The sequence below is a fragment of the Lates calcarifer genome, linkage group LG3 (assembly GCF_001640805.2).
Source record: "Lates calcarifer isolate ASB-BC8 linkage group LG3, TLL_Latcal_v3, whole genome shotgun sequence".
NCBI lineage: Eukaryota > Metazoa > Chordata > Actinopteri > Centropomidae > Lates > Lates calcarifer.
The window spans coordinates 21,726,964-21,737,598 of NC_066835.1; the positions used below are offsets into that span (position 1 = coordinate 21,726,964).

Sequence of the window (10,635 nt, forward strand, 5' to 3'; positions counted from 1 at the left end):
TCTTTATAGAACTCAGCGGTGACAAGTAAAAAGATCATTTACTGCTTTTATCAGGAACAGTCTTCAGGCTCTGATTCACCCAGTGCTCCTCCTCACCCGAGCGTTATCAGACGTGGACTGTCCTGGTCCTGGTTGGGTTAAATCCGGCTCCCTGCTCTCGAGGTGTTTAGAAATCTCTCTGTGATCCCAGGGAGCCTTTCTGCAGCTTCATGAATTCATTTCTGTGTCGCACTGCTGCGTGTCTGTGAAAGCCAATGACCCCTGGAATGTCCCACAGCTGGCTGCCACTCACACACTGACATGCCTACTGAACACACACACACACACACACACACACACACACACACACACTCACTCAGAGGAGGTAGAGGCTTCCTGTCCTCACAGTCTGTTATTTTCTAACATCAGGACACGATTGATAACCCTGTCATATCCTCCTTTAATGCTTTCTCTCCAGGGGCCAGCTGGTCCAGTAGGTGATACAGGTGTACCAGGACCTCAGGGACCCCCAGGACCACAAGGACCCAGTGGACGCTCCATCATTGGACCCCCAGTAAGAGATGAACACTTACACACACACACAAAGCAACTCAACTCAACAGTGTACCCGGCCACTATGAACAAAGCACGTCCACTAAAGTGTGTCAGGGTTTAGGATTCCCACAGAGACAGAGATTTTATTAAAGAGTCAGATCCTTTTAGTTCAACCAGAAACAGCTCTATATCACTACCAGACTCCACTGACAAAAACAGGGATTTTACTGAGAAGTAATCAGATCCTTTCCACGTTAGTAAAAGTACCACACAACAACACAAACTAACTAACTGATGGAGGCAGCAGCTCCTGTGTTCTGCTCAGTAAAATTCCTGTTTTTGTCAGTGGAGTCTGGTACTGATATATAGAGATGTTTCTGGTTAAACAAGAAGGATTTTAGTGACAAAAAACAAGCACTTTAGTGGATGTACTTTGACGTGGACAGTTGTCTATTAGATTACATTGCAGCAGCTGTTGGGACGGTGCTCAGTCCTGCACTAACTCTTCTGATCATTTACACCCAAAAACATCAGGAAATCAAAAATACCAGAGTTATCCTTTAATTCTGGAAAACATAAATAAAAATATACATAGAACCAGAAACAAGTCAGTTTAATTTGTGTTCATTTTTCCCCCAGGGTGCACCAGGAGAGAAAGGACAGAAAGGTGACGCTGGACAACAAGGATCACAGGTAAAAATGTTTGGACCAGATTTATTATACGATGTTTCTTTGAGTTGATGTCGAGCTGTGAAACACTCAGCAGAGTCGTATTTTCTCTGTGTGTAAGTGTTTTAGTCAGACAGACAAATTAATAACCATTGTTAGTGACAAAACATTGTGTAGGTCTGTAGCTCGACAAAGAGCCGCCCACTCGTAATTACTCCACTGCTGTGAATTATGACCTTTTGGAAGCGAATAGTTGTCAGATTTTGAGTAATGGTGCCATTTGCAAAAGGTTGATTTCTGAGCCCAAATCTATTTCTGAGTTTCAGAGTTTGTGACACAACAGCAAAGCTCAGACTCAGAGTGTTTGTCCAACAACACAGTTCATGACAGCAGAGCAAAATATAAAGTCAGGGGCTGTAAATCATGTGTCTCCACATATTCTGGATCCCTGAACGTAACAGGAGTTTAACTGTGACTGTTGATTTCATTTGTTAAAAGTGTCTGTAAGGATTTAGACTCAGTGTGAATGTGACCTGTAGTGACCCCTGATCTCCTCCTGGTCTTTCAGGGAGTTCCTGGTCGAGCTGGAGGTCCAGGCAGAGAGGGACCTGCAGGATCCAGAGTGAGTCACACTGTGTTAACTCTCCATTAATACTGTTAATACTGATAAATACTGCAGCTTGTACTGGGTCCTCTGCTACTGCACAGAGAAGAGATTTTATTTTTAACATCTCCTCCTGCTTCACAGGGGCTGCCAGGAAAAGACGGCCCCCCGGGCAGACAGGGCCCCCCAGGAACAATCGTAAGTGATTATTGAATATTGATTGTTTATCTGGATGCTCGAGGGTCGATTTTAATTGGAGCTGTGACGTGGGGGTTTATATTTGTTAACATGTGTGCTGAGTAAAGTCGACTCTGATCCTTCCTTCATGTCTCTGTGTCTCCTCAGGGGACTCCAGGAGCCCCAGGGGCCCCAGGAAATACAGGTCCTCCAGGAAAACAAGGAGAACTGGGCCCACCGGTGAGTCTGTCAGTCAGTGAATCAGACACAGGAGACGAGACAATCCTCATTAATCTCTCTCCTACCTGGTCTGGGTTCACACCTGTGACCTTGTGTCTCACTAATGTGTAAATATCCAGGAGGAGGCAGGAAGTGGTGTCAGTCAGGCTTAACAGAGTCTGTCAGACGAACACAGAGAGCACAGTGAGAGCGTCTGTCGTGGGATTAACAGCTTCCTGTCCGGTCTGAAGGTCTGAGACTCACACCCTGAAATCTGGGGCATCATGTTGACACCTGAGGAGTGAAAAAAAAAACTGTCTTTCCTCAACAGTTTTACCAATAACACACTGCAAAACAAAGATGGAGCTGCTCAGTCATCACTGTGACTAAAACAAAGAGGGAGCGTCTCAAACCTTTAACATGCAGCTGCTGCATCAGGAGACTTCACACGTTGCATTGATGAGTGTGAGCGTCTCCCTGGTGTCGTGTTAAGTTCTGAAATGTGGATGTTGGAGAAACAGGCAGGTGGAAAGAGCTGAGTGACTCTGACAGTTGGGTGAGGATCTGAAGAGGGACTTCTCAAAACTTCTCAAAAAAAAACCATCAGATGTCAAACAGAATGTCCAGATTAGATACTGCAGCCTGATTCAGTCTGTTTATTCACTCTGAGACAAGAAATTAAAACAGTGAAGACATTCAGAGCCACAGTTCTGTCTTTACAGAGATAACTACTTATTCCTGAGGCTCTAAGATAATCAGTCAGTGAGGGTTTTTAAAGGATGTGTGGTGTCAGAGGTGAAGAGAGGAATGTACCTGCTCCATAAAACCTGAACTGGTTTTGTCTGCAGAGTCGAGTTTTCTTCCTCCTGTCATCGCTTCTTTTCTGTTGCAGGGTCCTCCTGGAAGCAAGGGGGAGAAAGGTGAACGGGTGAGTGCCTCCATCCATCAGGAGAGGAAATTGTCACACACTCCACACACACATGAATCCTGATTATTGTCTGTTTGTCTCCAGGAAACACAAATGGCAAAAAATCCAAACAAATCAGTTTAAAAAATGGATTTAGTGTGAGCGCCTCAGTCACAGTGAACATGGTTCCTACTCTCTCTGCTGGTAACTCAGCTTTTCTCAGGCTGTAGTTCATGCTGAGGCAGCAGGTGTTCCTGTTATTTTGTCCACCTCCTATAGTTTAAAAAAAACCTAAAGAAAAAGTGTTACTCGTTTCCTCCTGTGATGACGATGACGTCTTTTATCACGTTCAGCATCTCTGCTTCGTGTCGCTGGCAGCTAAACTCAGTGCAGCACAGACGTCATCTTCACTTACGACTGGAGGGAAAGTTCCTCGGTCATTGAGAATGACCTGAAAAGCTTCGTAATTAAAGTTAAAGGGTTCCTGACACGGCTGAAGTGAAATCACTTTAGAGTTGCAGTAAATGATCAGTCAGGAAAATGACTGGTTTTAGTTTGGTATTATTTTCTTTAAGGGAAGAATTGAACAGCGGTGGTTTGCCTCTGTAATAACAGCTCAGCTGAGCGCTGCCTGTGAGAGCTGTCAGACAGAACATGAGCGATGCTGGATGTTGGTGCAGCAGCTGTGGATGAGTTCACTCCTCAGTCCCTGTAAACACTATAAACATCAACAGCTCCTTTGTGTTTTCAGGGTGACCTCCAGTCGACAGCATCGGTTCAGGCCATCGCCAGGCAGGTCTGTGAGCAGCTGATCCAAAGTGAGTGACAGTTACTGTGTGTTTTTCACTTTCGTTTTATTTTTTCACGTGTGGCCCCGGTTTCTTTCCTCCTCTGCCGCCATTTTCACAATTTGAAAATGGTACGTAGCCAAGATGGCGGCTGTTGAGGGTGAGAAGAGTCCATCCTGGTTCTGACAGCGCACTGCGCTGGTTTTAGGATTAGAACTAGGTTCAGGTTCTGGTTTGTGTTTGTGGCTCAGACTGTGACACCTCATCACCTTTCCTGTTCTCAGGCCACATGGCTCGCTACAACTCCATCCTGAACCACGTACCCAGTCCACCGGTGTCCGTCCGCACTGTGCCTGGACCCCCCGGAGAGCCCGGCCGGCAGGGAGCCCCAGGGCCCCAGGGAGAACAGGGACCCCCAGGAAGACCTGGCTTCCCGGGACAGAACGGACAGAACGGCCAACCTGGAGAAAGAGGTAAGACTGACCAACAAGACGTTTGCTCAGCTGGGTTCTCTGATAACCAAAGATCTGTAAGAAATACACAGTTAAAAACAACCAAGAAGAAAAAGCATATTCTAAAACTGTAGTTTAAACCTGCATAAAACATCATGTCGCTTCTGGAAACCACAACAACGACCAAATGAAACCATTAACTGGACTGAAATTACAGAAGGCAGCGAAGGATATCGACTAATTCAAAGGACATTAATGTGGATTCATGTGGTTCATCAGCCGGCTGAAGTTTACAGTGTTTTAACCCTGTGTTTGTTTCCAGGTCAACCAGGAGAGAAGGGTGAGAAGGGATCTCCAGGGGTCGGGGTCCAAGGCCCCAGAGGACCTCCAGGACCCCCTGGTAAATTAAACCACAGCCAGAATCTTTTACAAGTGCTCAACATTACCTGAATCACAAACTCTTACTCTTAGATTTGTCCACTGAAATCTTCCTCCTCCTCCTGCCAGGTGCCCAAGGTCAGGGCAGACCCGGCAGCCAGGGTCCATCAGGGCGACCCGGGAATCCTGGATCTCCCGGTCGGCCTGGGGTCCCCGGACCCATCGGCCCCGCGGGGCCTCCAGGATACTGCGACCCGAACTCCTGTGTGGGCTACAACGTCGGAGGTGCGTAGGACGCACAGACACTTTTCAGACTTAACAACAATAATTTAATATGAACAGTTTCTGACTTTGAACATTATTAACCTTCACTTTGAGTAAAAAAGAAACAGAAATTCACATCGTAAATGATCCATTTAGTCTAACAGTGCCTGCATCCACTGTAACAGCCACTCATATCATGTTAATAGCAGAAATATCTTATTTAAAACTCAGCAGTGTGTTTAAATACATGAACACTGTGAACTGAACTGAGCATGAAATCATTTCGATGCTGAGGTTTTCTTTCAGGCTGACGGTCATCGGGTGAAACGTTTAATTCATTTGGTTCCTTTTCATGTTGAAAAGCGACCGCTGAGTTAAACAGGCTGCATGTGACTGAGGTCGTCCATCCCACACTCACACACACACTCAGTGTATTTGAAGGTGAAAACATGAGACACCTTGAAATACAGTCACAGTTAAGATACAGAGTCTGTGTGTGCTCAGGTCTCTGGTTTCGTTCTGGATTCTCGGAACCTCGGTTCTACCCAGCGAACCAGCCTGCGTCTCTGCTAGTTTTGAGCCGAACCACTGGAATCAAGAACGCATCGTTTATGGAGGGTGATGCATGACGGTGGATCGTGTTCGTGCTGTTTGGAACCCGACCTTTTGGGTTCCAAACCAGTTTATTTTTGCTCCAAACCGTTCACGTTTAGGTGCAAGAACCAGAACAGAATCTGCTCCGTGTTGGTTGCTGTTGGTCGACTGTCACCGTCTTAAAGGTTCACTGCACCCAAATCATTCAAAAGATAAACATGTGAACATGTTTTCCTCTGAGGGTTATCCAGAGTGGGGGGGTGCTAAAGGTGAAAATAGCTGAGTTGTCAAAGACCCAGCGAAACAGCATCTTTAAAGCAGAGGTCTTCAGACTGTGAGATGAGAGAGACATGAGCTACAAGCTGCAATTTGTGTCAGAATCCAAACTCCTCAGAGTCATAACTCAGTCGGCTCTGAACACCGAGTATCAGTATCTCTGACGTCCATCACAAACAAACGTCTCTTCACAGAGAAAGACGCTCTGACGAATCCAGAGCCTGAGAATCATCTGATGATGCAGAGCTCTGTACCTGCAGGGCTACACAACAACTCACTGAATCCAGGGCAACATTATTCTGTTTACATCCCACAAAGCCCCTAAATGATGGAAGCTGTGGTTCCACAAGTTCAAGCGTGATAAAGACAAAGGATAACAAAATCCATTAATCCTCAGACAGTTTGACATTTTGGAAAATACACAAACGCAGAGATGGTTGGTCACAGTGATGACAAGAATCTAGGAAGTGACTTTAGACAACAGAGAGTGAAAATTCACTCACAGAATAAAAGAACAAACATCTCAAAGATCCGCTGTGAGGGAGAAAGTCTGTCAGGTGTGAAATGGGTGAAGTGAACCTTTGGCTTTGTCTTGCAGGAGCTGTTTGACGCCGCAAACAGTAACCACACGCTAACAAAACCACAGACTGAATTCTGCATCTTAACGTGTGTGAGTGTGGGTTCAGTCGTTCTCTGGAGAAGATGCTGCATAAAGGGTTTTCTCATCTGAACAGTATATCACTAATTAAATACAAAAACGCAACAAATTACTCACAAAAAGCACATAAAAGTTGTGGATGATGAATCAGTGCTGTTGGCACAGATTCTGTCTGCGACGTGTTAATTTGTTCTCCAGCGTCCAAACGACTCAGGCTGTGTTTTCTCAGCCTTTCACAGGAAAAGACACACGGGAAATTAGATTTTAACAGCTTCGCAGTTCGAACCACAGGATTTCTCACATGTACGCAGGAAGCTTTGAGTCGACACAAACGGCAGGATATATGGAAATGAACAAACATGGCTTTTTAATTATGAAAGTGGTACTTGTAAAGAAAACCCTGCATGAATCATCTTTGGCAGTTAAATGCATGATTGTGTTGATATCTGACGTGTGTTGAGGTTAAAGGTCACACAGCAGCCTGAGCGGCGCTGTGCAGCTCGCAGCCTGCAGGCTCGTCATGTGAGTAACATCTGCACGTCTTTGTGTTTGTGTCTCTCCACCTGTCTGTCTGTCTGTCTGTCCGCCCGTCTGTCTCTGTCGCCGCCTCGTTTTACAACTTTTCCCTCTCCTCAACTCTCAGACTACTGAGCCACGTTCACAAACACTGACACTGACAACAGCAGGGATGTGTTAGCTTTAACCGCTGCAGAGGCTGCAGGAAACTGTAGGTGGTGTCGCTGCATCAGCGGATTAGCCTCAGCCACCGCTCTCTGTCACTGCACATCAATAATCTGTAATCCACAGAGCTTCGGTTACTTTATTAGTCGAGAAAAAAAAAGCCAAACATCTACAGATTCCAGCCTCTAAACAGCAGATGACGTGAAACTGAATATCTTTAGACTGTGAAAATTCTAACAAACAACTTCACTTCTTTTCTTACTCTAAATAACTCATCGATTCATTGAGAATAATCTGCCAGGATGTTTTAAAATCAGACTGAATAGAAATAAAGCAGTAAAACGTTTGTTTAAACAGGTCAAAATACAAATCCTCTTCAGTCGATTCATTAATAATCTAATAGTGATAATAAAAGCTCAGCTACAGAGCAGTGACGCTCAGTGTTTTAAAATAAAGCACCAGCTTAAAGGATGAGTCTGGTGTTATTCCATATTTTGCTGATTTTCCTGCAAAAAAACGACGACTGAGGCCTCACTGAACTCACACTGACTCCATCGTCCTCTCCTGACTTTTTCTTCTAGATTACGATCGTCCGGTTCCTCTCTCTTAAACCACAGGCTTTACTGACTTAATGTAAACTCCTGTACACAGAGAAATCTATCTTTTAAGTCCTAAAAGCTCAGCTGCACGACGACTTCTGAAATACATTTGCACGTTTTTGTTTTTTTTACCTTAAGTATTACTTTAAAAGATACGACTTGAAAACAATAAATTACTTTAACTAATATGAATTAATGGATAACAAATCTAATACTTTCCTGGCACAAAGAAAAGTTTCTCACATTAAACTTAAATATTGTTCCTTATTCTAACTTTTAATTTGCAGCTGTTTGTCTGAAACTTCCATCTAACCCCTGGTAACCCTTGTAACCTTTAGTAACCCTTGGTAACCTCTGGTAACCCTTGGTAACCCTTGGTAACCCTTGGTAACCTTTAGTAACCCTTGGTAACCTCTGATAACCCCTGGTAACCCTTGGTAACCCTTGGTAACCGTTGTCCTTCTGTGTCTCTTGCTCCTTCCTCCTCATCCCGCTCCCTCTTCCTGTCTCGCTAACCCAATCAAAATCCATCAAACCAATCCCAAATACTGCTTCCTGTGGTGGCGGGTCGGCCATCTTTGTTTTGGGCTCTCACTGATTGTCTGCCTATCTGCCTGGCGTGCTGGCGGGCTCGCTGCCTGGTTTGGTTGGCAACGCAGAGGGTGAGGATGTCACTGACGGCGGCGCTATCCCCGCAGTCCAACTGCCGCCCAACGTCTTCCAGAACTACGGCGAGGCCGAGGAGGACGACCCCTACCGCTACTACCAGCCCAACTACCCGGCCCCACGGCCCGTGGCGCCCGACGACCCCGCCCTCGCCCTGGACGACTTCGAGCTGAGGTCCCCCGGCGTCCACCGCAGCGTGCGGAGCCTGGGAGGGGAGGAGGAGGAGGAGGAGGAGGAGAGAGTCGGGCAGAAGAGGAGACTAAAGAGAGAAGTGAAGACGCCACCTGGACTATCTAACTGAGAGGAGGTGATTGGAGGAGGGAGGACCGCTCGCTGTCTCTGATTGGACGGTTCGGAGCCGTTAACGGACTAATCAACAAGTGCCTGATGTAGAGGATTTCTTATGGACATCGTAGAGGGGGCGGGGTGGGGGTGTCAGGTTGGGACTATTTTAACTCATCTATGCTATTTGAATTAAAGAAACAGTTTGTGTTGTTTTACTTTGTTTTCGTCTCAGCAGAGACGAAGGTTTAAAACTGGATCGAGCTTATTGGAGTTTATACTTCACCGTTTTCACAGCTCATCTCTCTGTTGGTTTCTGCCGTCAAAACACGTCGCCATCAGTTTTCAAGTTTGTTACTTACCTGGTTGGTTAAGTGCCTCCTAAACGTCTTGGTGGAATACAACACTCCAGCTTATCTAACATTAATACTCAGAGACAGATGTTTTCATTTCAGCCCCTCAGTTTTATGACTGCCGACGTTTGAACACATCGGTTGGTGTGTGTTTAACCGCTCTGCCTCCAGGTGTGTGTCTGCAGCTGCAGACCAGCTGTGAGCGTGACGTGATGGAGTCGTGTCTGCAGAGCAAAGGACAAGGTTCAGACGTTCACATACAAAGTGATGAGATTATATTATATATATTAGTTACAGTTAGAGCTGTCATCCACAGGAAGTTATGTATTCTGACTTCAAGCAGAAGAAAGATTCTTTTTAATCCAGTAGCTTCACATATCCTCTCCCTGATAAGTACTGATCTGATAGATAACGACCAAATTCAGATTTCATTTACAACCTCACACACACTGATAATCTGAGTAAACTAAATCACACACGTCACATTCAATGCTTCACATTAAACAGCTGCAGAATAACGTACAAAATAAAAGCTGATCCTGGAAAACCTGCTGATATTTGACAGAGCAGAACAACAGGAAGCACATCTGATTTTTGTTTCTCCCGATTTCTGCCACCAGGTAGTTTCTAGCTTCAGAAATAAAATAAAAAAAAACAGTTATTTATGTAAAGTTTTGCATGTTTTTATTTTCCATTTACCATGTGATGTATCATTTCTTTTAATCTCATAGAGCCGTAGACACATTTTACTGTTACATTGTTTTTGTTCTTCAGAGTTTTACGTGAGACACTCGCAGTTATTGTTGCAGTATTAAGCTCGTACTAATGTCGCTCTGCTTTCGAGAAGGCTGATAAAAAGAGATGAGTTGTAAAGACGATAACAGCTTCATATCAGAGAGTTATTATATTTCTTTGTAAATGTATTTGTGTTTTGTTGTCAAGTTTCTGGATGTTGTTGTAACCTGCAGAAGCTGTGAGACTCGTGGTCGCAGGGCGAGGCGTTGTAGACGAGCAGAGAGTAAATCTTTCCAAAGACGAGGAGAGACCGACGGCTGTTTCCCTCTCTTTAGTTTTCTTTGGATTGATCTGCCTCCATTTATCATGAAGCTCGTTCGGTTTAAGCTCCTCTGCTCCAGGACAAGACTACAGACTGAGTTGATCACAGAGACACAACAGCTCACTCCTGAAGTTCATTTTCTTACATTTGTTTTGCTGCTGGAGATCAGTAACATGACAGGAAGTCCAGTTATTTAGAAGGTGTGCTTCGTTCACTCACCTTCAGATGTTCTCTCTCTAATTTGGCCAAAATTCAAGCATAGTTTCAACTTGTCCAGATATCTGTAAAACCCTTTCAGTTCAGTGTTTCTGAGGCCTTCAGATCAGTGAGGAGATGAGAAGAAAAACCAGGCCACGGTGTTTGAGATTTCCCTCTACACCTCTGACCAGGATGTTTAAAAGAATAAAATCAAGGAAGTAATTTATTTTTTACTTGGTATTGATTTTCTCAGAACAATAAAACTGAAGTACAACCGTT

General features: G+C 44.8%; 1 protein-coding gene across 3 annotated transcripts in view; it reads left to right on the plus strand.

The window, feature by feature from the left end:
• LOC108887585 (collagen alpha-1(XIV) chain) overlaps positions 1-10,635 on the plus strand; it is a 157,365-nt gene extending 146,730 nt beyond the window's left edge. For 2 of the 3 annotated variants that reach the window (XM_018683034.2, XM_018683038.2), the window contains 11 exons: positions 458-553; positions 1,174-1,227; positions 1,772-1,825; positions 1,952-2,005; positions 2,153-2,224; positions 3,096-3,131; positions 3,862-3,928; positions 4,183-4,371; positions 4,673-4,750; positions 4,858-5,013; positions 8,460-10,635. In XM_018683034.2, the coding sequence (XP_018538550.1) occupies positions 458-553; positions 1,174-1,227; positions 1,772-1,825; positions 1,952-2,005; positions 2,153-2,224; positions 3,096-3,131; positions 3,862-3,928; positions 4,183-4,371; positions 4,673-4,750; positions 4,858-5,013; positions 8,460-8,767 (1,164 nt within the window). In that variant the 3' untranslated portion in view covers positions 8,768-10,635. Of the gene's footprint in view, positions 1-457; positions 554-1,173; positions 1,228-1,771; positions 1,826-1,951; positions 2,006-2,152; positions 2,225-3,095; positions 3,132-3,861; positions 3,929-4,182; positions 4,372-4,672; positions 4,751-4,857; positions 5,014-7,163; positions 8,200-8,459 lie in introns of those variants that run through there. The other variant, XM_018683037.2, reaches the window with a different exon arrangement.